Here is a 27,732-nt window from a genome sequence, read left to right on the forward strand (position 1 = left end):
AAAAGCACAGGCGAGCCTGTTGGCCTGACTCGGATAAAAGACATCCATCATTGTTTGTTTTACCAAAGTAGGTGAGCACAAGGTCAAATGAAGGCCAGAGTAGATGCCAGCATAGACAATTATATTGGCACTGGTATAGCCACAACATGCATCGTACGACACGTTGATTTGTCATAAATGTCCACCTCTCTGCATTGCGACTGGCTCGGAGTCCCTTCTGAAGGAGGGGGATTATGGCAGGTACATCAAACTATGACGCAGAAACAAAAATCGTATGCATCATAGACTACAGACAACAGAAACTAACACTGTGAAAGACGTCCTGGTCGCTCCACTCGGCTCAAATAGTCCAAGCTTTGTTAAAGAAAGACTACAATTTCATTTTTGGGGTATTTTAAGGTGATGATCGATTCATGTTGACAGGTCAGTGAACCTGCAGGTCAAATGACAGTACAAACGCCCCCACTGGAACCAACTGTATACTGGGATACCTAAGAAATCACCACTAGTAATGGCTCCGGGGTGGTCCAGCTCATCTCCCATCCTGTTTCGCTTGGTGTGTGTGTGTGTGTGTTTGTGTCCCGAGCCAGAACTAATGATGGTAGGTAATCTGACCTGGGCTATTGTCATCCTTATGGAGCTGCATGGTGAAGCCTATCACTTTGCTGCAGTGGAAAAGAGAAAGCGAGGAACGCTGGGTGGGCAGATGCTCATAGATTGAAAAAGGTTAACTCTATTTGTATTACCCCTCTGAAAAGGTGCGGGGTGGGTATTTCTTACTGTGTCAAATCTAGAAAAGAGTTGTACAATTTGGCATTAGAGAGCATGTATTTTTGGATGCAATATGTGAATGTATGGGTGTTATGTTGGAGGGGGAACCTATGTGTGAGGATGAGATTGATTTCTCTAGTGATCTTAACTGATTCAGTATCAGCCTGGAAATCACTTTCCTAAAAAGTGGCTTCACCTGACTGTAGAAAACTTTGGGAAAGAATTGTTGTATAATCAAACATCCACAACATGAACCACAATATGAAGCACTTTCCTTTCTTTACATTTAGACAACTATTTATGGCCTTCTTAAGCCCAATTCTTGTTCAGACAGTAAATGTATTTTGAACATGTCTAACCTGCCAGGAGTCCATAAGTGATGTAAAGCACTTTTCAAACTCAGCAGCTCTCCCATCAAAGATGAAAACTTGGGGAGACTTTACTACTTGGCACAGGCGCCCACACGTAGCTTTACCAGTAGACTGTAGGTGACGCTGAACTTTAAAGGGTCTGATGCAATTAAACACCCGCATGCATTAACAGCGGCAGGTTGTGTGCAGGCAGGATTTTGGCCGTGTTATCAGATACTTTCTTGAGCTGAAAACATTCTCAGCCATGTTAACCCAATTTCATGGCCCCGTTTAATGTGTTAAGAACGCTGTCACTAGGCCTGTACAGTCACTGTTTTATTTGTCATTGCCACAACAATAAACTTCTTCAGAGAAAAAGTAAATGTGCATTAGGAGAGTAAATGCAGTAAGTTAAGAAGATATTCTGGGGAAAACAGATGTTTGCTTCGATCGCAACACTAAAAGTGAGAGATCCGGAAAGGGGACGACACGTTTGTGAAAGAATTCGAATTGGCGGTGTCTGCTAGAAACTGCTTTTATCACACAGGTATGTTAACATAGCAACAGAGGGGGCCAAGACAGGAGAAATGAGAGTGGTTAAGATATTTGTAATACCTAAACATAGCCTGTCAAAACTCCCTCTCCCCCAGCTGCAGACAAATGATACACATAACCCCATTGGCCCACTCTAAACAGTTCCTCTGCAGAAACTGGGGCGTAGTGCGGGACATCAGGAAGTCTCCCCTACCCTCAGGACCGCGCTGTCTTTATACCCTCTGAGGGCCTATATACAAGTCAGAGGTTTAATCTTGATGTCAGCTAGTTGACAGAAAACAAAATTGTGCATGTCACAAAACAAAGCCTACAAACATTCCACATTCCAATAAAAAACGACCTCAGCTAGCAGCAGTAGGGGGCTGTTTCTAATGAAACTTGCTATAAGGTCCAGGCAGCTGGACCTGGACAGGCTGGTCAGGACAGATTCATGAGGGGACGTTGAATGTATGATGGTGGAACTGTCAACGGAGGGAAAAAAGTATGAGAAAAATTGTTTTTGAATTAATCTGAAGTAAAACTCTTAATGTAAAAATCAGGCCATGTACTAAACGCATGTTCCCCACAGGGTGATAATCCTGCAACATAGAAGAGGTGAAGGGATGATGCAAACCTTTATTTAGCTCGGAAATACGTTCAGGTGCAGACTTAATTTTACACTATAGCTAAGTTAAAAAAACAACTCGTAAGGGGCAATGAGACAAAAGAAGGAACATTTTATTATAACGGCAATGAATAAATAAAGCAACTAAAACACTGTAAAGAGTAATGAAGTAAGCTTTAAATTGCTCCGCATGTTATTCCAAGGTGCAGGTGCACAGGGAGAAAACTGGAGGTTTGAAGTTCAGTGACGACACTCGACACCTGCAACGTAATCATTTGAGTTGGTCTGTCATGGGCCCACAATCAAATCTAGTGTCTTTTTATCTTAGAGTCAAAGTCAAAGTTGCATGAGTAATAGCGATCCGGTTTAGGTTGATCATTTACTAATGATCGTGATAGTTTACATATGGCATGATAAATTCAAAAAGGCCTATAATCGTTATTGTAGGCAGTTCCACCACCGTTATGTGGGCGACCAAAGTCCAATGCAGTTAATACACTGAATTTGTGTTCCCATATACTTGAGATGCATGGTTATTGCTTGTTTTTCCCTGATTACAGAAAAATCAGCCCGGCCAATGCGAATTTGCCTGAAGCCAAATATCATTGTAAATTTTTTGTCTAAACCCGGCTTGGGTCGGATAGCCACGGTCCTGTGTGATTGTCAGATTGTGGGGTTTGTAAAATGACTGAACTGGTCACATCATATTCAGACAGATCTATCATCAGAAAGGTGTGGAAGCAATGGGAGTCAGAAGCTGTTCTATTATCTGAATAAGGGTTCTCGATGTTATTTAACATAGTGCATCAATAGCCTGATATTTTATAGTAAAATTTAGCTGATTACACTGGATTGTTGTACATAGAAAACTGTATTACCCTTTAAAAACACAGGTGTTGACATTTAATTATTTGGAGGTATATTCCGACTTTTCCTGCTGAGTGACAAAACCGACAGCTGAGCTGAATTAAAACCTGAGTCCAACATAACAGTGTTTTTTTCTACAAACATCTATTTCCACGTTTGTGTTCAGCAACCACACAGAGATGAATCATGTAAGGGACAGTCACTGATATCTCCACAGTCAGTACTCCCAATAGACTGAGCGCTGCAAATGAGGCCCATGGCTCGTTGCCGCGCTGTGACTGTCATTAGTGATCTTTCCACCTGCATGCAACAAGCTCAGGCAGGTTTCTGAAAGCTGGCAAAGAGCATTCTGGGAAGTGTGAGAAACCTATTACCAGAGTACAAGTACCTGGGGTAGGTTAAGGGTGGGTTCGCGTGTATCAGGATATAAGTCCTGGAATCCACAGATTGTCAGTGACTGAATGCTGAAAGAGGATTTAAGGGGGGAGTTTTCCTTCAAGGTCAAAGTGACTTCCTACCCCTAATGAGACAAACATGGTGTGGCTTATTGCTCCAGTCTGCTCCTGCTCTTGAGGTTCAAGTGCAACCTCAGTGTACCTGACTGAGTCTAATGAACACTGCAGCCATCACCTGCTGAGGGCACACACAGTGAGATACGCCCGCAGCCTGCCACCTTGACCGACAGTGTACAATGCAGCAACATTAGCAGGGGGCACTGCAGAGCTGTATAAAAAAATTCCCCAGACTAACATGCATATTGTCCTTTGTACACATGTCAACATTGTGCATACAAGTGATGAACAGGAAATGGGTAAAAGAGGGTGGGGAGTCAAAATCTCATGTCTGGGTTGCATGGAACTTCTTTGTCATTAGGGGGAAGTGAGCCTGCTTCCTTTGTCTCCAATTAGTTTCTCTGAAGAGTGCAGAGACATCTTTAAGAGGGGGTTTAAATAATGACCCTTCATCATGCACAGGAGGCCAGAGGGAGAAAAAGAAAAACAACTTTACTGAGCTTGCTTTGAACATTAAGAGGCAGTGTGTTGAGTCAGGGCAACAGATGGTTGTGAAGATGGCTGAGGGGAGCCGTGATGGGGTAATGCTGGACAGGGGAAGAGAGTGGGGACATCAGCACAGACAAGTTGCAGGGGACAGGAAATAAAGGTAAAATACGAGGCAGTGGAGGCACAGTAATGACAGCGGTGGGATATAAGAAGCATAACAGGAGAGGAGGAAGGTGGAGTGATAGAGAAAACAGTTATCTGGTGAGTTTTCCCTCTACATGAGCAGAAGGATGAGACAAAAATACTCAGCTTCTTGAGCATAAATATCCACCAGCGTCTCAGTGGCCCTTGTGAACGCAAGTTTCACATCAATATAGCGTCTGTGGCTGAGAAAACAGCACTTGACCGGTGTGAAGATCGAATCACTCTCCTTCTGTGCAGAGCGCTGTTGGCTAAAAGGGACGGAGGGCATCTGACTCATCTTCACATCATTCCAGACGGCAAATTCCTTCCGTAATACTGCAGTCCTGCTGCCACATCATAGTCAACCCCCTGGCCAAAACAGGTCGCTTGTTAAAGAGCTTGTCAGCCTCTCCAGCTTGAAGACTGTGTCACATAAATGTCACTGGACTCATTAAAGATCATACACATCTAACAGGCCGGGGCTCAGTGAACACATCTTTCCTCTTCAAATCTATAACAGTGCTCGCCTGCACTCTAAGTAGGCTACTCCTTCCTTAAGAGGGATATAGAGGGTGAGAGCAATGTTACCAGCTGCCGAATGAGTACATTCATACAGTGCTTCTGCCTGTTAATACGCATATGAAGGGAACAGTGATAGAGACCTTTTGACAGTGTAAATGGAAAAACTGATTTTCCATTAAGGTGCACGGAAAAGCCTCTTGAGTGTCCAGTGAAAGAGCAACTGTTAAGATACACAGCGTCTCCTATCCATTCTGTTTACACATTTCTGCATCGTAACCCGGGTCAAACCAAAACAAAGAGGTAAAACCACTTAAAATTATCCGTAGAAACCCCCACACTGCGAAAAGGAACAGGAAAGGATGGAACTAATTCAAAGATCAACAGAAAAGTAAAAGACAGCTAGGAATGAATGAAAACAGAAAAAAGGAGCAGGTTTATAACAGGGCAGCAGCAATGTTGCAATGAGAAGACTATTTAGTAAATAGCAGTAAACAGATAAATCAGTGCAGCTGTGTGGGGTTGGATGGCCCATGTAAGGGATGCGTGTTCTTATTAAACTGCAGGGGGCCCAAATAGTGACACTGCACCTGCGCAACGCAGAGAAGAGGCGGGTTTAGGACTATGAAGGGAAACGAGAAGAAACAGAAAGATCCCGGAAAGGTCACGCAGGATACAAGCTGGCACTGTGTCTAAACAACAGTTTATCACTGAAGTGCTAAACTTCAAAAGAAAGAACATACTACTTGGTGCAAGTTATGGAAAAACAAGCTTGGCATTTAAAAAGGCATTTGGTGCCATGTTGGTTGATGGATAAAAGACTTTTTTACTACTGTTAATAGGTTTCAGCTTGCTTTTCTGCATTTCCTTTGGGGATCAGTCTAAAGAAGCCCGTGAAATTTCAGTCAGTACTTTAGCAAAGACCAATTAAAGATCTGATTTATGCTCAATTTAATTTCTAGAAAATGCATATCTCGGCATAAAAACATAAATGTGATGCACATATGCATGTTTACCTTAGGGAGCATGGGTGTTGCCTTCTTGCTTTTCTTTTCCGAGGGATCATCCAGCATGTCTGGCTCAAAGGTGTAGAGCTCGGCAAGCTCGTTCATTGTAAAGTGCCTCTCGATCTGCTGCTGGTCCACAACTCGGAATGACAAGGACTGCTTGGTTACCTGCCGCTCATAAATCTTCTCCTCCATTGTACCCTGAAATATGAGAATGAATGAGTGGACGGCTAAGAAAAGAAAAACTAATGAAGGTCTACTTTCTACAAAGGAGTAAGTTACCTTACTATGTATTACTTTGTTATTCATGAGTGACAAAGGCAATGTTTCTAAAGCCACTGAGATTCTCTACATATTCATGAGTCTCTTTTAGAAACTGTGATTGTGTCTACTGCCTACCCCTACCTAAACAGGTCACTGTGTTATAACTGTTTGCTTTTAGCATGGGATTTCATTACTGCTGTGTAGGATTTAACTTAAGTCACTAACTGTCCATTGAACTGTTTCCTGATACGAACATTCTCAAACCCATGAACTGAAATCCTCAAGCAGAAGTTGAGGCTGGCTGATCACAGAAGGTTTATTTTACATATCAGCACCACATCCATAAACAGAACGGCCCACTGAGCTCACCTGGGCAAGGAACCTGTAGACGTAGACGGTCTTCAGTTGGCCAAAGCGGTAGACTCTGAAGATACTCTGGACGTCGTAGGATGGGTTCCAGGATGCATCGAAGATGATGACCCTGTTGGAAGCCACCAGGTTGATGCCGAGTGAGCCGGCTCGCGTTGAGATGAGGAACAAACGACCTCTAGGAAAGCGTAAGAGTGGGAGAAAGCTTGCGTTACCATCTGTTGAAAATATTTGCATTTAGATGCACTTGAATTTTAGTTTTACATTCTCCCATATTCTTCTGTGCCGTTTCAAATAATGAGGTACATTACCTTACGTTACTGGTGTCATTAAACTCTTCAGCCCACTTCTTTCTGGTCGTGGCATTAGTGGAACCATCCAGGCGATAGTAGTCTATGTTCCTGAACCACTTGCCTTCACCTTCAGAGACACACTACAGTTACAACACTGTTGACTTTTCACCATCTAGGCTCCACAGAGCCTTCAAGATAACACGTCTCTCCATCAAAAGAGCCTTTTCCTTGTCAAAAAGACTTAGTTCTGGTATTAACAGACAGCAGATAGATGACTGTGTTGGTTAGAGGCCAGTCGTGTTTAGCCTTCAAAATAGCTGCCCCCCCCCCCCCCCTTACCAGCCTTCATAACCAACATTTCAGTATGTTTCCAATTACAGCACTGTGATCTTTTCATTACAAATTACAAACCCTTGAGCAAACATTTTTTGTGGAATAAAAAGTCAAGGTCTAATCATTTTCAAAATGAAAGTAAAAACAGCTGCTGAAGTTTAATTAGGAACATGACCTTACACCAGCAGCGGTGTGTGTGTTCAGGGGTAACAAGCAAACCAACGATTACAAGAATCCGTGCTGCATGTGGACTGTCTCACGAGTGTGAAACATGCATTTCTATAGGAATCCACAGTATAGAACCACAAAATTGAATCTTAGGACAACATCCTCAACCTACATAAAAAGCTGATTTATTTATAAAATTTTGATCGATAATTTATACATTATAAAACCAAGAGCTGCTTTGTAAATGTTAGCCTACAGACAAAGCTGATCATGTGCAAAAATAGGATCATTCAGTGGCATAATGTAAACAGACAAGTCAACTGAGTAAAAACCTCAAGGCCTTGTCAGACTGCACTAAAAATGTACCTTTGTATGGAGACTCTTTTTCCTCATCTTTAGCTCTGGTCGCCAGTTCAAGGAAATCCTCAATTAGGTCCAGAGAGATAAGAGACTGACTGAACACCAACCTGAGGAAAAACAAATACTGAGGTTACACAAGGATTGCTAGAGCCTGATTGATGTGGATTTTGTATGGGCCAATGTCGATAATGATAATAGGGTGTGACAAATATCAGACACCAATATATTTATATATATTTTTTAATTATTGCATTGACTCTAAAGATGTTATCAAAACCTTATGAAATTAATTGAATTCATTGAAAATTCAAATTTTACAGATTAACCAAAAACTTTTTTAAGTATAACTAAAAGAAAGCAAGTACAAGCATATAATGTAAACATGAATGCACTTCTTTCCTGCATTATTTATGCTGTAAAATTTAAGTTTCACAAATTGCCAAACATAAACGCTGATTCCAATGTGCGTGAAAGGCTCATATCCGCTGATTTTGATCAGTCATCCAATACGTTCGAACTCTACGAAATTTTACAACACTGTCACTCTGGGATGAACCCCAAAAACTTCAAGTCACACTGATAACCAACAGATACACTTACACTTTATCGTCCACTTCCTCTGCCATTCGCAGGATCTCAAAGAGGAGCGTTATCTTTCCAGAGTGCTCCAGAATCTCAGCATCTGCATCAGTGACAAACTCCCTGTGCCAGTCAGCAGAGGTATTTGCTGATGGTGAGCCAGAGGGCCGAGCTGTTTGAGATACATGAAGTTACAGATTAGTGTTCATGCCGGCAGAGATTCCCCTAAACAAGTAACTGTAGCAAAGACAACAAGATTATAATTCTGGCCTTCACTATTGCACAATTTTCTGCTACACTTCAGGTACAGATTCTGAGTAAATGAGTGATGCTTGCTTTCCTGGGCAAATCTATTCACAATTTGAATATGAGACCAGCTTAATAACTCTTATTATACGACGAGCTCTATAGTATAGTGTCCTCTATAGAATTTCCTTCCTAGTCCCTAAATTCTGAATTTCTGGCTCCGAGGCTGAAATTATTATAATGAAATCTAGTAACAAAGGCTGAGCTTCTGGCTTCTGCAAGGCTACCATCCTGAATGTGGAAATAGGTGGCGAGTGGCATCACTTGTTTCACAAAAGAATCTCCCGCATATGTGGCTCTGGTCATAATGTCCCCTAATGAGTCGTGAATACTCCAGACTCACGCTCCTCAACAGGCTCTGGTCTGTTTCTGCCCTCTCCGTTTTTGCCCCGAGAGCTGCTGTTCCACTCCTTGATGACCTCCACGTCATCACTGTCGGAGTCATCGGAGTCATCCTTTTTTCCCTTTCCTCTCTTCTTTTTCCTATTAGGGTGGAGGAACAGTGGAAGAGTTGGGGTCAGCAGGAGTAACAGATGCAATAGAGAAGGGCAGTTAAATGAGGTAATCTCTGCGCAAATATTATATTTACTTTTTCGCCTTCTCGTCATCGGAGGTCATGCTCATCGAGGATTCTTCGGTTTCTGAAGCAATGAATTCGTCCATACTGTCCTCGTCAAAGAATCCCTGCAAGAGAGTGTATGTGTTTAAGACTTGTCTGTGTGGTGATAAAGGTCAAACAAACACATCTGATTGTGGGTAGTAGAATTGATGCATAAGGGAGAAATTCTGCCTCAGAGGCAACATGCGTTGTTCTCCCCTGCTGCTTGACCGGTCAGCACTACATTTCTATCATTTTCCCACCATGTGTGTGATTTGTGGTAATTTGTATTCACAGTTTTGAGTAAGTGTTTAGTGTGATCTACTATGGTCCTACCCTATTTTCTTTACTGATGTAGTCCAGCTGAAGGCACCAGGGATGGGTCCAGATTCTGCTGAGCATCTGGAAATCCTGGAAGAGTTTGGTCCCCGCACGGCCACGGCCCCCCTCCACAGCATTCCCTACACCTGCACACAAGGGAACAAGGGGGAAGATGAATGTTTGTTTGCATTATGTACTTGACAGCATGCCCTCAACCTCCTCATGCATACCGATGAGTGTGGAAACATAGAACAAAACATAAATGTTGATTTCTGAGGGACAATAAATTAAGCAGAAATTAATAAATTAAAATGCAGAAATTATGTATTAATACATAAATGAAAAAATAAAGACATTTTGGTGATGAAAAAGGCTATTTATGCATTTTCCCATATATTTATTTATGCCTTTCTACATGTATTCATTTATCTTTAAATGTTTTCAATCATTTTTAAATGTATTTATTTATTTTTGTATTTCTACATTTATTTATTTATCTGTATGCTAATAAGGTAGGCGACCCTTTGTTGTCCCTCATAGATTTCTACCTGTGACCACTTCACCATGGACAAATTAAAGTAAAATTATTATTGTTCTCACAAAACGGATAAAACCCAAGAAGTGTCAGCCCATCTCATGTCACAGACGTCAGGTCTAAAATGTGTAGACGTGATGTTTCTGCTTAATCAGATTATGGTTTCATCACAAATGCGAGACAATGACAGCTGCTGAAATGTTTACTTTGTACCTGCGCTGCATGTTGGCAGAAGTTACTGTGGGTTTTACATTAGCTCTAGCAAAACTTTTGGGACCATTCCCACCCTGCAGAGTGACTGGTGGTCTTAGGTCCAAAGACACCATCGAGGAGGTCTAGAGCCAGTCACAACAACAGAACTGTGCCCCGTGGACAACCCAGCCTAATGAGCCACAGCACATACCACCAACAGCCCCCCCCCCCATCACTCCTCTTTTAACATACCGGTTCTCCTGTTCTTTGTTTTCATTTTTGGTGTAAAACCTCTGGCCCCCTCCTGCCTCACAATGTCTTTCCCCTTCCTTTATGCCCCCACATTCCCCCTATTACCCCCCACCCTCTGTTCCCTCTCTCCCAGGGCTCTTCATTAGGGAGACGTGGGAAACTGGGCTTAAACCCTGCCTGCGGCACTCTGCCAGCTGCCACTCCTACACACATACACGCACACACCCACAGTGGGCCACATTCAGAGAAGAAAGTCCACTAAACGACTTAACAATACAGCATTAAAGTGAGAGACCAGTCCAAAGAACATTTCTGTAGTGGGACGTTGCCTCGTCCCAGACTACACACTTTTTACAGTGGAACTTTCAATTGGATTTTGTTTTAGTTTAAAAGGTTTAATCTGGGCTAAATCCCTGTCCAAGCAATCAGATCTAATTCTGTTAAAGCCCTGTTTGCAGCCTCTGTTGCTCTCAAGCTGACCAGTGGCACTGCCATTCTCATAATCCTTTGCTCCTGTGTAACAAAAACTCAAAAAACCTTCATTAGAGTGCGTTTCCCACCTGTGAAGTTTTCCAGATAGTGTCTGTAGAGTTTACACTGGAGCGGAGTCACTCTAACAGACAGCACATATTCATGTTTTGGCGGCAGGAACTTGGTGAGCGCCGTGTAATCCTTCCTCTGTGGGAAGCAGAAATCAGTCAGCCACTTTAGGAGACAACGAGAAGGTGGATGAGGAGAATCAACGTCAACTGTCTCGGGCAGTTTTCATTTACCTGGACACAACCAGCCAGCATCTCATAGAGGATGTGAGCCCTCTTTTTCATGATCCGGACATCGTGTAGCGTGGAGTCGGCACACTGACCGTTCTGGATGGGGTTAATGAAGCGGTTCCTGAACTCTTTAACTGACCCAAGCAGGTTTTCCTTGATGAAGTTCACCATGCAGTGGTCTGATAAGGAGACATGTCATAGTTATACATATATATTCATGACACAACAAAATCTTGGTACCAAGTTATCTCAATAAAATGTCACTATCCAAAACCAAGGACAACTAACAGCCTTTTTTCAAATATGGATTGTAATTAAGTATTCTCACATTCAATAAGGTTGTTTTGCAGAGGTGTTCCAGTCAGCACAACCCTCCTCCTCGTCCTGATGGAGTTCATTGCTTTGGACACTGCTGATGCCTCGTTCTTCAGGATGTGACCTTCATCGCAGATCACCATGTCTGGACCTGGTGTCAGTGAATTAAAAGAGTAGCTTATGACAAGAAAAAGAGCAACTGAAAATGTGTTTTATCTCCAGGCAGTCTTTAGGCAAACACATACAGTCACAACAATATGTGTTAGTAGCCTGTGTTAACGACAGAGGACGTTTATAGAGTTAATAAAGAAACCAATTAAAAGTAGTGTATATAAATTAATATTCTTGAGTAGCAAACTGCAATCACTTTTGACAAAAAAAAACATGAGTAAATATTATGTGATTATCAAAATGTAAAAAATGTTAAAAGCAGTAGAAACAACTACAACTAAATAGACAAACAAGTGCGGTTGCTATAATGCATGAAAGCTTGCAGTGCTTTGAAAATAAGCAAACAATTAAAATGACCATTCAGACTGAAGCCACAAAGCAGAAACATACCTAAATCAAAATAGAAGATCTGACTATATAGTGTTTCTCTTCCCATTCATTAGATTTCATAGATAGGGGAGAATTGTTCTTAATTTTGTTAACTTTTACATACAGTTCAAGTTTCAAGCCAGAGCAGCATACCTGGATCTACCAGTGTCTTCTGAAAGATCTCTTTCAGCTTCTTGCTCTTCATGTTCCTGCCCTGCGTCAGGTTTCGGTACATCTCGTAGCCAATGATTATAACCCCGCCCATTTCTTGCCATCTCTGGAGAGCGTACGCTCGGTCCTGTGGCCTCTTCACTGTGGCCAGCTCAACCACCTGTTAAACACGGCAAACATCACTAAGATATGCAGGAATTTTTGAAAAGTGGTTCATGAATTGGGAGAGAGACAAGTCTTTACCTCTAAACTCTCCTCATCTGTCATTCCTTTTTGCCACTTCTCAAACTCGGTAAGCCAATTCAGGACAGTGTTCAGGGGACAAACCACCAGCGCTGTGGTGAAACCCACTTTCTCAGAAAGCAGCAAAGTATTAAGCAATGTCACCACCTACAGGCCAAAAAAGAACTACAGTTAAACACAATATGATGGCACAACTTTGGAAGTGATTTGATCATCAAGGTTTGACAGGCTCTTCCAGAGGATACCAGCCGCAAAAGGCAGTTGATGGATTTATATCAAAATACATACTGAATTGTACAATGAAAGTTTTCATCTTTTTTTTACATTGTGCAGCATTAGAGCAATTTTCCAACTGGAACAACATGGTGCTCTCTCCTCCTTACCTGTAGAGTTTTTCCCAGGCCCATACAATGGGCGAGGATACAGCCGGAGCCAGAAGACTTCTGGATCTTCTTCACAGATTCACAGCAGCAGTCCCACATGAACTGAACCCCTGAAATACGACAAAAAAACGGAAGGGCCAGATCAGTCATGAGCATCTTGCTATTACATATAAAGAATAGCCTTTGTTAATAATCCTGTTCACCTTGTCCTTACCGTCAACCTGGTGAGGTTTGAGCTTTGTGACAAGGTTCCTGTGCACCTGAACCAATGGCTCCTTGGTCTCTTCGTCTTCATCCAGCACCAGCTTGGTGGTGATGGGACACGTGATCTGGGAAGACTCCTTCACTACAATCACCTGAAAGAGGAGCAGAGCCAGGGAGAGGGGAACCACAAGAGAGAAGCAAAATTAGTTTGAGGGGTAAAGTCAATCAAATATGTCATGTCCTTGAGATAGAGTTTTATCATGTACCTGTTATTCTTCAAGTGTTTCATAAAGGCCAGCTTCCATCTTTCTAAAATAAACTATTGTCATCATTAATATACTGTATGATTAAATCTAATGACCAGTACTTATAATTAGTCCAATAATGTAGTAGTTATGCTAAGATAACCATGGAGGCATAATAATAATTAATTAAAACTTTGAAAAAAGCAGCACTAGTTTTCAGAGTAACCCATGGTTTGATTAACTATTAACTATATGCTGCCAGTTACAATACAGCAGGACTGAGTTCAACCCTGTGTAATATCACAAAAGCTTAGAAGATTCAACTTTCTGAAAATGGAGGTGGGTGAGTGCTCATATAAGACTGTGAGTGCAAAGGACGTAGAAAAGATTTAAAAACACAAATAGTGAAAACATGACTCGCAGTGTTTAGAAGCTTTGCTGGAGAGTAATTTTCCTAACAATGATTTCAAACATATCTGAAAAGTGAAAAAAAACAACTATGGCCCCTGATTTGAATTCAACAGATTTTAATCAAGATCGGTCAATGTGAACACGTCCCGGAAGGCTTGGGGGGCAACATTGAGCCATTTTGCCACGCCCATCGAAAATTACTCCAGAATATGTAAATGTTCTAATTTACTGAAAATTTTGGAAAGAATTTGAGCATGTTAAAGCCCTCAAAAAGTTCATTCATTTGCCTGAAAAAAAATAAAAATAATAATGAAAAAAAATAATGATGACAAAAATGCAATGATACCTTTACTCCTGTGTCCTGCATGTGTTGGTTTTTCTTATGAGGTTCCATGTTATATAATAATCCTTATAATAATAACTGGAGTTGTGGATGTGTCTTGGAATCTAGCTCTCCTAAATGAAGACAGCTCCTTTGACGACATAGAAGAATCATTTCTTCTTCGATAACATAAAAGAATCATCTTCTCCTTTGATAACATACAGTAGAAGACTCATCTTATATTTCATGAAAGGAGCCTTCTCTTAATTGACGAAGAAAGAATATGCTGTAAAACTAAAAATATAATTACAATTTCTAGGACTGCAAAGCAGCACTGAACGGGCCCGAGAACTAGCATTTTGAAGCATTGCATTCGTTTGGCAGAAGTTTAGTGGTCATAATGCACAGTGGAGTTATGACAACATTGTCTCCTTTAGCGAAGGATGAACCTCAATGTTTACACAGTTTGAGGAAATGTCCCAATTCTAAGAGAGAAAAAGAGAGAGAGACGTCACCTTTGCAAGACTTAAAGATTTTGATCTATGACTGATATACGGTCACTGCAGGAGTGGAGTTGTTTGTTGACGGCTCAGCATTTATGGTGCTTGTATGTCCCAGATACAGAACATCGTGTTTTGATGGCGTGTAATCAAACTTTGACGCCACGCCACGGTCACAGCGCATGACGAAAAGTTAAAATTCAAGGTAGTGTAGATCTCCATCTTGTTGTGATGTCAATCACCCAAATTTTAAGTTGATCTTATGAAAGCTCTACGACAAGTTCGTCAAGTAAAAATGTGGAATATGGCCAAAATGGCCACTAAATCCAAAATGGCGGGCTTCCTGTTGTATTTTTCATAATGCTCCTTGAGGCTTTTTTGTATGACTGGTCACAATACACCTGTGTTCCGATGAAGATCGTTTGTGGGGAAACCTAGGGGATGCGTTCCAGGTGGCGCTGTTGAGTCATTTTGCCGTGCCCATTTCCAAATAAAATAAATTCTAATTTACTGCAAACTTTAGAAACTTTTTGAGCATGTTGAAGCCCTCAAAAAGTCCATTCCATTGCATGAATAATAATAATAATCCTTTCAATTTCAACAGGACATCCCACCGTTGGGTGCTCGAGCCCTAATAATAATAATCCTTACAATTTCTATAGGGCCTCACCCTGTCTCACTCTGTTCAGTGCTCGGGCCCTTATAATCAGTGAATAATAGCTGAACATTTCCACAGATATGTTCAAAAGAGCGGAATCGCACTAACGTAGAGAGTTACTACTGTGGGCGCACTTGCTTCTTTATAATTGCGTTTTCATCATAGCTTTATGAGCTAAATGTTTTTGTTTCAAAATTACTTTGCTTTATTCCGTTGGACATGGGCAAAAAAAAAATTTTTTTTTAAAGGACTTGAGTTTACTTTTCATTGTTGTGATATTGAGTATGGGCGTACTCAGTTCTCATACACTATACTGCTAATCTGTCAACGCAGATTTAGGGTGAAAAAGCTAAATTACACTAACTTTATTAATCTATTAAATCAATTAAAATATATTATAAACTTCATTCTCTGCTGAAAAACACTTGACCCTGTGCCCCCTAAGGAAAATAACTATAATCCTGTATAATCCTGTTTAGGGCTGAACGATTAATTGCATTTGCGATAGAATCGTGATATGATAAAACGCGATTTCCTAATCGCAACGTGCGCGATTATACCGTGCGAACGAGAGTAGGGCACCGGGCTGCTGTCGTCACCGACGTGGCGGAAACACAAAGCGAGCTCATTTCGCTGGTGACCGCGGTGCCGGAGGCGGACCTCAAAATCCCTCCCCGGAAAAGCAATCCGAGCCCTGGGGCGGCGAGGCTCCGGAGCCCCCCGTCACCTACATGCACATCTGCGAGACGGAGGTGTTCAGCATGGGGGTGTTCCTGCTGAGGCCCAGCGCCTCCGTACCGCTGCACGACCACCCGCACATGAACGGGATGCGCAAGGTCTTTACACCGCCTCATGTCTGCTGTGTTGTGGCTCCACACACACGCTGTCTGTTACTTGACTTGTGTTCGAAAGGGTTAAAAATAACAGTCTGAGGAGTGGTATCATTTCATTAACTTCAGGAAACTGTTTATACATGCAGTTGTACTGTTTGACTCTGTGGCCTGTGCATTTCTCCGTTTTTTATTTATAATTTACTTTGATTTTACAAAATATCTTCAAAGTATAGAGGCAAATTCTATGTTTCAGTTGTGTGACATGTTACTGGGAGCAGTAAGACACCCTTTAATTTCAAAGAATATTTTACAATAAAATGCATCTAATACTGTGTTGGTCATATTTAAATCATTCAATAAGTTTTTTTGGGGGAAAAAAGAGGATCACATAAAAATATCGCATATTAAATCGCAATATTGGGGAAAAAAAATCGTAATTAGATTATTTCCCCAAATCGTTCAGCCCTAATCCTGTTTAGCCCTAATTTTACAAGCTTAAACTGTCAGACAAATACTGACTGGAGACAATGGACTGATCACACAGACGCTGTTTTCTTATCACTGTCCTGAGCAGATTCTGGAATTTAATTGCTTAAAGAAAAACCCATAGAAGATTCTACAGCTGTTTGGTTCTGAGACAGTGAGGGAATCAGCAGCTGGTTGGCCTGTTTTAGTCCTTCAATATTTCCATTGCCCATTAGTCTGGTTACATTTTCAACTTATTTTGTCAACAAGATGCCAGAATCATATTAAACCATTGAATAATCACAATATCTAAAAGCCCCAAATCACATCCATAAATTGCGTGCTTTTTGCAAATAAAAATATTCAGTTTACAATTAAACAAGACAAAGAAAAGCAGCAAATCATCTCATTTGAGAAGGTGTAGCCATACTGGTATGGCTCCATGATAAGGTCTCTTATCTCGTGCAATGGATTATCATAATAGTTGTAGATAAATGTTCTGTCAATAGACTAATGGTTGCTGCTGTAATCTGCATGAGACAGTTCTATGCATTCCTTCTTCCAAGAACCAATTTTCTAGGGGAAATTCCTGAAATTGTATCAGAGCATCGAATGACATTAGGACTTTTCATTTTTACCTCTCGAAGTTTCTCCCTGAGTGCCTCCCTCTCAGCTATACGTTTCCTCCTATCCTCTTCTTCCTTCAGGGCATCTCTCGTTTCTGTCCGCAGCTTGTCGTCCTTCAGAATTTTGCGAATCTTTTTGCGTCCTTTTTGGTCTTCGTCATCTCCGTCTTCACCGTTCTCACCATCTTCACCGTCTTCCCCCCCGCTCTGTGGAAATTAACATTAAATTCAGCCTTTGATCTTCAGCCCATAGGGGGGAAAAGCAACACCATGATTAATTTTTGACTTTAATAATCCTAACACTCCCAGTGGTGAGTTCAAACAACATTTTGTGTGTCATGCATGACCTAACTGACAAATGTTATTCAGGTCCATCTCCTCCACCTGGCAAATCCTACCATGAATAAAAGAAACTCAAAATATCCAAGTGTACTGCATCTTAAACACCTTCTCGTTGCTGGATGAGGAATCCTGAACTTTGATTCTGCGTCGTTTCTTCTTCTGCTTGTAACTTCGCTGTTTCTCCTCAGCCTTCTTCTTTGAAGATCTACAAACACAGCAGAATTCATCTTAGCATGAGCAGATCGATTTAGATTGAGTGGCAGTAAAAATTGCCACTATAGAGTGGATGGAGTTATCATTTCTCACCTTGTTTTTCGACGCTTCCCTTCGTTTTCTGATTCGCTAACCTCCTCGCTTAATGCAGACTCTTCACTGGACTCAGACTTCTCAAAGTCTGAGTCTGAGTCTTCAGAGTCATCGCTGTCCACTGATATACAGACACACATAGGACAAGGAAACAAAATTCATTTGATTTAACAAAGCTCAGTTTACTGGCACCATAATAATTAGACAAGACTTAAAAGTTTAAAAAAAAAAACACCTTTTCGTCCTGACTTCTTCTTGCCCTCCTTGCTCTTCTCTTTACTGGAGGTTTTCTCCTCTCCCGATTCACCTTCACTCAGCGAGAGTTTATGACGAAGCAATTTGTGTCGTTGGCCACGTTTCTTCACTTCAACATCAGAACCTGAATCGTCTCCAAGGAGAGAAAATAATTCAAGACCAAGCTCAATAAAACCGGCTTATTTAAAAAGAACTGGTTATATTCAACAAATGTATGCTACCTTGCTGATCCTCTTCATCATCCTCTTCATCATAATCATCCTCTTTCTTAACTTTTTTGGACTTTTCATCCTTATCTTCTCCTTCATTATCAGAGGAGCTCTCTGCTCCCGAAGAGTAGTTGGATTTTATTTGGGCAAGAAGCATTTTCTTTGCAATCCTTCAGAAGAAAGAAATAACACAGACACAGCAGGTTAACATTAATCCAGCGTTTCCCTAGCGTTACTGCAGGGGGAAATAATAGCTACCCATTGAAAACAACAAGTAATTTTCCTCAAGACATTTGTGAGAACCCAAATGTCTTAGTAAGAGTTTTCCTTTCAGCAACCTAGCAAAATATACGCAAAAAGTAAGAGCTTGCCCGTGCAGCAATACAGCAGGAAAATGTCTGTAGAATCACTGAAGCCTGGATGTGTCAATGCATTTCTAACACATTGCGCACACAAAACGACAAAAAAGAAACAACAAAAGAATACAAGTCTCAGGTTGAAAAGGAGGAGCCTGACATGTAGAAGACACCAACAATTTCTCAACTTGGAAAGACAACAAGATTTGAGAAGATGCCAGTGCTGATGCCAGTGCTGATGTGCTGTAAACACAAACAACATTTGCACAGCGGAATCTATACATTATGTTCTGCCTCCTTTATGCTCTACCAAGGCTTACGACATTGCAATGGGATAACTGAGTAGAGCCCAACTGATACTGGGTTTGTAGGACCAATACATATACATACACACATATTGAAAACAATAGTCAGAGCACACTCTGCTGGACAAACTTTTGGATGACAGCATTGAAGCACCCCAAGAATCAATTTCTACATGATCTTCATGAAAAAAAAGTTGCATATCAGACAACAGACATCAATACCAATATATCTGTGATGAAAAAATGTTTGTCCAATAAAATGTATGACAAAAAGATAAAACAGCCAACCTCTACTTTTGGGCAAAAATCTGATGCTCTGGAATAAACCAGAGATAAATGTGTTGTGATTGAAAACTAAAAAACATAACATTCTTCATTGAGGACCAGACTGAGCAGCCGAACTGTGTTTGGTTAGTCAAATATTGCAGTGTGCTCTTAGAACCCAGTCAATATAATAGGGTGAAAAGGCCCAGTAAAGACGATCTTTGCAGTTTTGAGTATGTACCTGTTTTCAGGGTCATCATCGTCATCATCTCCGCTGATCTGAGAGACTTCTGCTTTATCTCCCGCCTCATCTCCTACATATCCAAAGAGCAAATATACCATTAATGGAAGAGCTTGCAAGTTACAGTTAGATATTGTGAAATTTCCCCTTTTGCTTTCTTGCAAGGCAAAACATCAGAAAGTTACTTTTTAAACCTCAGTTTTAGGTGAAAATTAAACAAATTAAAAAGAACATGTTCTTAGGGGCACTTCAGAGGAACTAGGAGGCACATTTGTTAACTTGTGGACAGAGCCAGGCTAGCTTTGTACAATGCTAACTAGTTGCTGGCAGTAGAGACATCCGACAGGTTTCTGTCTTCTCATCTTACCTCAGCAAGAAAGCCAATAAGCTTAGTTCCCAAAATGACGCACTCTTTTTAAAGACAAATGAACTTCAGGTTTGCTCAAGTTGACTCAAATGTGTGACAATAAAGCAGATACCACTAAACTCTCTTCTCCTCTACACCAAATTACCTGAGGACTGATGGAAGTGACCACTGCCTTCCACCACGTTCCCCTCCACGATGGGTTTGATCTTTTGCTCGTCACTGTCTTCTCCTGAGCCACCGTCAGCCTGTTGCTCCTCATCGTCCTCACTGGAGGAAGACTGCAGCTTTGCGGCTGAGCTAGAGCTCCTTCCTTTGCGCTTCTTTTCATATGACCTTTTGCGGTCTCCTGCCTTCCTCTCAGGCGAATGTTTTTCATCCGGTTTTGCCTCTTCTTTCTTCTTCACGCGGCTAGACCTTCTCTTTGTTGTGCTTTTACTCTTGATCTCTGAGTCCGAGTTGGAGGAGTTTGAGCTGTTTTGCTTCTTCTTCTTGGGAGTCTTTTTACTTTTCTTCTCCGTATCTGACTCAGAGCTTTCAGACTTTCTCTTACGTTTTGAGGCTTTGTCTGTATCCTGTGTGGATGTGTTGTTTAGTTTGAATAAGCGCTTTTTGGCACTCTTGCTTCCTTCTTCCTCATCTGTGCTGTGGCTTTCTGTAGCCTTTTCTAGCAGTATGGGTGGAACTTCATCCGAGTCAGAGTCTGTGGTCTTTTTCTCCTTGGCCTTGGTATGCTTTCCATCCTCTTTTTTGGCATCACTGGATTTCTTGGAGTATTTGTCCTTCGACTTACTTTCTTCCTCTGACTCTGATTCAGAGGATTTTACCTTGTCTTTTTTCTCGGCCTGCTTCCTCAAAGGGGTGGTCTTAACTCTACTAGAGCGACGGCTAGGAGGTGGGCTTACTGTCCTCTCTACTGCATCACACTTCTCCTTGCCATCTTCTGCTTTGCACTTTTGCTGCATCTTCCCACCGTTTTCTCTATTTTTGGACCTGGAGGACCTTGACCCACATGTTGTGACGACTGGGACTGGAGTCAGCTTGACTATAAGGTTCTTAACCTTGGGGTGGGGACGTTGAGAATTTGTTGAGTTTTCATTTGACCTCGCATCAGTGCGTGTGATCAAATCTGTGTTGCTCTGTGAGCGCATGGTGGAACCTGCAAGACTCTCCACCATCTGAAAAAGCTCTTCAGGAACCGAAGGTGGTACAGACATGATATCCTGATCCAAGGACATTTCACCAGCTGACACCATGTCATCTTCACATACTTCAGATTTTATGATCTTTTTGGTTGGATCAATTTCAGTTTGGCAGTCTTTCATTTCAATATCACTTGAAACTTTATCACTGTCCATCTCCTGCTCATTAGACTGTGCCTCGTCCAGCTCCTGATCCGGATTTTCGACGGGCACCTCGTCTGGCTCCTCAACGGGCACCTCATTCGGTTCCTCATCCAACTCCTCTACGGGTTCATTGATGATCCCCTCATCCATCTCCTTGACGGGCTCATCGATGGGCTCCTCATCCAGCTCCTTGGTGGGCTCATCGATGGGCTCCTCATCCAGCTCCTTGATGGGCTCCTCATCTAGCTCCTTGATCGGCTCATTGATGGGCTCCTCATCCAGCTCCTTGATGGGCTCATCGATGAGCTCCTCATCCAGCTCCTTGGTGGGCTTATCGATGGGCTCCTCATACCGATCATCGACAGGCTCCTTGTCCAACTTCTCTGCTTCATCAACCTTATCAACTGCATTCGCCACAGTATCCATACTATCAATTTCTACAGGGGGCGGGACAGTCTTGGTCTTTCTTGCAATAGGTTGGCCATCATTACCATTCTGAAACTCCATGCTTTTGAACTCAGGTTCCAAAGCCACCTCCAAAGCACTGTGGGCTTTCTTCAAATCAGCTAGGACAGCCTTGAAGGCTTTCAAATGCCGACACCTGATAGATTTATCTTCTTGCTCCTCAACTTCCTGCTGTATGAACTGGATGAATGTATTGTTTAGACCAGTTGTAGTTTCAACAAGCTTTTTTACTTTCTTTATAAGTTCTTTGGGTACCTGCAGCTTTTTAAAGGAAAACGTCATAGTCCCTGAGCCTTCGGTGTGTTCTTTTCCATTGACAACTGCTTTGTGCTCTTTAACTGATTTGTTTTTCTGTCTCTTGCTCTCACGTTCCTCTGTTTTAACTGGTTTTCCTGACTTGGGTTGTTGAAGTTCTTGTTTTTCCATGATACGGTGGCATTTGGAGACTATATCCTGAAGCGGCTCCGACTTGCAGATATAACAGTGCCACTTTGAGTTCTCATCAGTAATGGTTGACAGCTCCCTCCTGCCCAGGTTGCGCAAAATGCATTTTTTGCAGAAGGCATTGTTGCAGTAGTCACAGCAGATGAGCTTGCCTCCTTCAGCACACCACCTGGGGAGGAAAGGTTGAACAGTTTTAGGGCCTTAAACAAATAAGGTATTTTTGAATAGTCAGTACTATTTATCCTGACTTCCATACTACACTGTAGGCGGTTGATTACTCTAACAGAATTGCGTAGCTTCTGCATGATAGTTCCGGAGCTTGATGGACACGGACACACACACACAGCTTGACTGTGGGCGGCATGAATAATGGACATAGAGGAGCAGTAAATTACTGAAAGCAAGATAAACTGTTAAAATAATACTTTTTATGGTCCAAACATGCAGGAAAGACCCAAAATGATGACTGTAAGTACTTGATCATTATCACCTAAATCTATATCTGAACAATGGATAAAAGGGGCAGAACAGCAGTACTTTTCATGTATTTCATTACATGTCAATCTCAATCCACAGAGAAGCATTATGGTCAAATTTTATTATGTTATGTTATGTATTTTTTAGATGCCCGGTAAAACCTAATTTTTTTTAATTTATTCCGTTATGTAACACGTAAGCCGATAAATCATGTTTGCTTGGTGCTGTGTAAAACATCTTACCTGCACTGCTCGTCCATCCCATCAGAGTCTCTGCTGATGTCATCACTTGTGTAATACTTGTAGCATGACTGGAGGAAGAGGAAATATGGGATCAGTAAAACATTGTGAAAAATATCAGGAGGTAATTTTCCTGAAATGGCTATGAACATGTGAAATGTGAATTTGGACTATCTTACCTTGCAAATAAGTACTTTAAGTGCGGGATGCTCATACACAGAGTTGCATTGAAACTGGTTTACTTGTTTTCCACAGGCAGTGCAGTTTACCTTCTTCTGCAGTGTATCATCTGATACAAGGACCAAAGAAATTGATTGCTTTAACTTTCCTCCTTTTTTACCCACTCACTGAATGATTTATTGCTGTGTACTGTCGCGTTACACTCAAATGCAAGAAATGCTCAAACACGAGCTAAACTTACCTGTAGGTTTCGGTTTGAAATCGACTCTCAGCTTCATGGCACCTTTGTTTTCATTACCAGCTGGTGTCATCACTAAAGTGCCTAAAGAGAGACATAGCAGAAGTGTCTCACAATCAGCATCTAATTAAGGGACAGTATCTATCGAAATCAATGATATCACAAGTATGAGGAAAAGGTGTTCCCTGTTATTTAGACAGTGGTGGTTCACCATAGTTTAATTGGTTTGTGTGTTTGTTTTTTACAATTTCATAATAGACCTGTCAGTTCAGCAGCCAATCACAATAATAAACCCTCATTCCCCCCGTCCCAAAAAGCCACTGCTGTAGATAGAATGGAGATTCTGTAAGAAACGCGGCACTTCCATAGGTCATACCTTTACATGCGCTGCCTGTGTTACTGTCGGAAGGATTGTCAGAGGGGGCACCGTCATTGTCACTCTCAGCAGAGGAGTCGGATTCATTCGGTCCAGTGTGCTTAGCTGCAGTAGTAGGCTTCCTGTAATGTGTTAGCACAAGGACTTTGAACACTTGAAGCAGTGACTGTGCCATTTTGAGAGCATGTAAGTGAAAACAAATACAATGAGTGCCTCAGTTGAGAGACCTGCTCCTCACCTCTTGCTGCGAGAGGAGGAGGGCTTCATCTTTTCTCTGGAGCTACCAGGCTGAAGGGGATTTAAGATTTGTTTGAGTACCATGACAATTTAGAACAAATTATATTTACAAAGACAGTTAAATATGAGCCGCCTAGGAATAGTTTACATTGCTAGTATTGTCAACACACAAATGTAAACACACATTATTCGCCAGCCATAGAGACTGCATATTTACCTCTTCTGCTTTCTCTGCCATTGGGTCTAGGGTTGAATCAGAATCCAGACTCATATTACCTGCAAAGAGATTTGAAAATGTGTTTACTAATGAGAATACTAACACATTTCCCCTTCTTTTAGGGATTGGGAAAAACAAAAGGATTTAATACATTTACTGTTACCATGAGGGACGGGAATCGGCAGGGACCTCCCGATACGATACTATCACGATACTTAGGGGGCGATACGATATGTATTGCGATTCTGTGGGTATTGCGATTCGATATTACGATTTCCTGGGATTTCTTTTGTTTTTTTTTTTAAATACTGGACCATGGAAAAATGTTGAATCATACCTTAAAATACAACACAGTCAAATTCACTGAGAGCTTTACAAGTTTTATTTCAAATATTAACATTAACTTAATGACTGCTGGGCAGCCAATAGAGAAAATAAATAAAAATGTGCCGTATTATTGTAAAGCCCCTGTCAACTGCACACAAACTGACAGATTAAGAAATGTAAGCCACCTAGGCTACTTTTAAACAATAAATAAAAGGTTAATTAAATAGAATGAATAAAAGTTTACTTAAAATATAAACAAAAAGTAGGCTATTGTTGTTTGCATGTAGGCGATGCAAAGCTAGTGCTTGGGTATGTTTAGATTCTTGTGCAAAAACAAGAGCTGGTCAACAGGCTCTGGGGTGATGTTGCTCCCCCCATATATCCCCCCCGTATAAACCAATAAATATGTTTAAAAAAAAAAAAAAAAAATCATTCACAAGAATCGCGATTTGTAACTGAATCGATTTTTTCCCCCCATCCCTAGTTACCATACAATACTGTCAATACTTCATACAACTTTCCATTCTTTCTGTGTTTCCATAAGAAGTGCTTAGTTTTTTAACCGGAGAGCGCTGGCGAGCATCGCGATCCCAGCATCCTGGTTATTCCACTGGTATCGAGCCGATGTGGATTCAATAGCGGCTCATCGCTCTCATACAGAGGCCCGCTGTTTGTTTGGATGTTTTGCGTCATCACGCTGTGCTGATTACATCGCGGGGAGCTGCTCTCACTCCGCCCGCAGCCACCAGGCCTGAACCGGGTCCAACAAGCCCCCGTTCCAAAACAAAGAACCCGGCGGTGCAACAAGCAGCTAACCCCCCCCCCAGCACCGACACAACACAGACACTGTGTTGACACAGACACTCCGGACCGACGCCAGGTTGAGGCTAGCTTACAGTAGCCGGTTTAGCTCTCGCTGAGATTACTTATTCTTCCTGCTGCACGTTGCCCTGGCAACCTTGCAGTCCGGGCTCCAGTGCATGCGATGCAACGGGGGGGGGGGGGGACTGCATGCACGGGCCTTCCCTGGCTGCGACTGCACCGCGGCGCGAAGCCGAGGAGACAGCCGCAGCCCGGCCACTTGCTAGCACTAGCCACAAGTAGCAACACAACATGTAGCTAGCAACAACAACAGACCAAGTCATCGCATGTGGACACTAAAGCGCCCGTTGGGATTGAATTAACAACACTGTGCACTGTGCACGTGTGCAGCTGCGTGTGTGCGAACGAACTTGAATGTTGCCGGCTGCGCAGCTAATCGGCTAGCATCTGGGTTAGCATCTCGGCTAGCCTAGCTGGCTAGCGGCGGGCACTCATGGCCCGGCTCCTCTCTCGCGGAGGCGGCACGGCGACCAGTGGAACAACGACTGATCCAAACAATCACATCCAGCTGAGACCGTACCTGCTTCCCGCCGTCGTCATTTCTCGACCGACGGACACTCGTGTTGTTTTGGTTTTCCCGTCAAACAGGCCGCTGGAATCTCACAGGTTTGCGATGGCGCGGAGGCGAGAGGAGCCGCAAAAACAAGAAAACACTCCGGTCAGGGCAGACAAAGCGAGGAGACCATCTTGCCGGATGGCTGTGGACGCAGTAAAATGGCGCTTCTAGCCTAAATCCTGTGCGTGCTCCCATTGGCTGAGCGCCGCAGACGGGGCTGCCACTCCGACTGGCCCCGCCCCCCCCGGAGACCTGCGATTCGCCGGTGCACCGAGGGTCTCGTGTTCCCTGGGAAGGATCCGGCTGCTGCCCCCCCATCTCCATCTCATTCATTTGTTGATGTGCTGAACGGCGCGCTGTTTTGTTTCCCTGATCGCAGCTGTAATAACACGCACACACCCACACTCTCTCTCGCACACACACACACACAGGGGCGGCTCCTGGTACAGGCGACATAGGCCTAGGGTGAAAAATGCCGAGAGGGCGGCACAAGAGACTGAATTATCAGGACGTGACACATGCAATGTAAAACAATATATTAACGTCACACCATCATCCTCTAACCCCGGGAGGTAGAAGCGCAGCGAAAAGCGGTCCGCCTCTTTTCCTCGCCCATGTTCGCACCGGCATTGGGAAGAACCGGGAATCGTCGCGGCCACACACACACACACACAAGCACATAATCTCCTGTGGGGGGTGGGGGGCGGCTACAGGCTTGCGTAGGTCAGTCACCTGTGAAGACCAGCATCATTCACCCCTGAACCAGCGCAGAGAAATGCGCTCCCTGGGCCGCAGGGATGAGCCAGCCCCACGCCACTACGCTGCCATGGGTGGAACCAGGACACCAGTGGACACAGGAGCTGGGTCCAAACTCATGGGTAAGTTTGGCAGGCTGTCGTGTTGGCAGGACTTCAACCACCTATTCATTGCACAATATCTAATAATATGTAAATTTAAAAACAAAAATGAACCATAACCATTTCAAATTAAATATAAAAAAAATAAAAAATAAATTAAATTAAATAAAATTTAAAAGATTTTAAAAAACTGCGCGCGCACATCCTGCGCAGAAACCTACTGCACACATCCTGCGCAGAAACTCACTGCGCACATCCTGCGCAGAAGCTCATTGCGCAGGAATTGCGCGCACAGGTTTTATTTTTTTTATTAATTTAATTTAATTTAATTTTTCTTTTTTTATATTTAATTAATTTTAATTTACATAGTGTAATATATTTTGCAATTAATAGGCGATTGAAATCCTGCCAATTTTAAGAGTTCAATATATTGCCGGCACGAAGATAAGAAAGATTGGGGATCAAACCCTCGACCTTCGTGTTGAAAAACAACCATTCTACCCACTAGTCCAAATAGCTGACTCCCATGAGGAACTAAGCACCAAACGAAGATGGACAAATTATCGTGTGTGTGTACGTGTCCGTGTCAATATTTTCTACTTTACTACCTTACTTAAAAGTTACTTTTATATTTTTGGATTAACCCAGTAGTTTCCAAACTTGTCTTCTGACGCCTTAAGGCTCCAGTATGCTTCTACGTATCCGTTTCGCGGAGAGGGACGCACAGATAGCAGAGTCTTTGATACCTCTGTCGGCATGCCTCCCACACACTGAACCATGGCAACTAACAGAACTAAATAAAGTGACACCCAGCGGGTCAAAATGCTGATGTTATCGTTTCTTAGCGCAGCAGTTCCCCGGTCTTGTTTTCGAACTGTGTTGCTGATTCCACAGCTTGAATCTGCCTGAGGCTACACGGAGCTAGCTAGCTTCCCCCCCAGCTTCCACACACAGTCAGCAGGGACTCCCGGTACTAACTACTACCCAGTGTTTGCTTCTAACCTGACGGTATTATAGAAACAGTGTCATGATAGAAGTGGAATTAAAGTCGTGACAGCGGGTTTTTGCACCGTTACCACCGCAGTTAGCATGGTGGCTAGCCCGCTAGCCTAGCACGCTAGCGCCGTTATGAAAGC

General features: G+C 42.5%; 1 protein-coding gene across 2 annotated transcripts in view; it reads right to left on the bottom strand.

The window, feature by feature from the left end:
• Window positions 1-25,878, bottom strand: part of atrx (ATRX chromatin remodeler) — a 35,274-nt gene extending 9,396 nt beyond the window's left edge. The window contains exons 1-29 of one of the 2 annotated variants that reach the window (XM_061079012.1): window positions 25,704-25,878; window positions 23,975-24,033; window positions 23,759-23,808; window positions 23,521-23,642; window positions 23,148-23,228; window positions 22,906-23,015; window positions 22,730-22,797; window positions 19,904-22,179; window positions 19,392-19,464; window positions 18,238-18,395; window positions 17,997-18,140; window positions 17,762-17,882; window positions 17,561-17,660; window positions 17,126-17,320; window positions 13,064-13,205; window positions 12,850-12,959; window positions 12,467-12,613; window positions 12,206-12,383; window positions 11,526-11,663; window positions 11,201-11,376; window positions 10,988-11,105; window positions 9,464-9,594; window positions 9,119-9,213; window positions 8,873-9,012; window positions 8,245-8,395; window positions 7,651-7,751; window positions 6,802-6,910; window positions 6,491-6,668; window positions 5,867-6,058 (exon numbers count right to left, since the gene is read on the bottom strand). In XM_061079012.1, the coding sequence (XP_060934995.1) occupies window positions 5,867-6,058; window positions 6,491-6,668; window positions 6,802-6,910; window positions 7,651-7,751; window positions 8,245-8,395; window positions 8,873-9,012; window positions 9,119-9,213; window positions 9,464-9,594; window positions 10,988-11,105; window positions 11,201-11,376; window positions 11,526-11,663; window positions 12,206-12,383; window positions 12,467-12,613; window positions 12,850-12,959; window positions 13,064-13,205; window positions 17,126-17,320; window positions 17,561-17,660; window positions 17,762-17,882; window positions 17,997-18,140; window positions 18,238-18,395; window positions 19,392-19,464; window positions 19,904-22,179; window positions 22,730-22,797; window positions 22,906-23,015; window positions 23,148-23,228; window positions 23,521-23,642; window positions 23,759-23,808; window positions 23,975-24,028 (5,658 nt within the window). In that variant the 5' untranslated portion in view covers window positions 24,029-24,033; window positions 25,704-25,878. Of the gene's footprint in view, window positions 1-5,866; window positions 6,059-6,490; window positions 6,669-6,801; window positions 6,911-7,650; window positions 7,752-8,244; window positions 8,396-8,872; window positions 9,013-9,118; window positions 9,214-9,463; window positions 9,595-10,987; window positions 11,106-11,200; window positions 11,377-11,525; window positions 11,664-12,205; window positions 12,384-12,466; window positions 12,614-12,849; window positions 12,960-13,063; window positions 13,206-17,125; window positions 17,321-17,560; window positions 17,661-17,761; window positions 17,883-17,996; window positions 18,150-18,237; window positions 18,396-19,391; window positions 19,465-19,903; window positions 22,180-22,729; window positions 22,798-22,905; window positions 23,016-23,147; window positions 23,229-23,520; window positions 23,643-23,758; window positions 23,809-23,974; window positions 24,034-25,703 lie in introns of both variants that reach the window. The other variant, XM_061079011.1, reaches the window with a different exon arrangement.
• Window positions 25,879-27,732: the final 1,854 nt, after the last annotated feature.

This window comes from Limanda limanda, chromosome 10 (assembly GCF_963576545.1).
Source record: "Limanda limanda chromosome 10, fLimLim1.1, whole genome shotgun sequence".
Lineage (NCBI taxonomy): Eukaryota > Metazoa > Chordata > Actinopteri > Pleuronectiformes > Pleuronectidae > Limanda > Limanda limanda.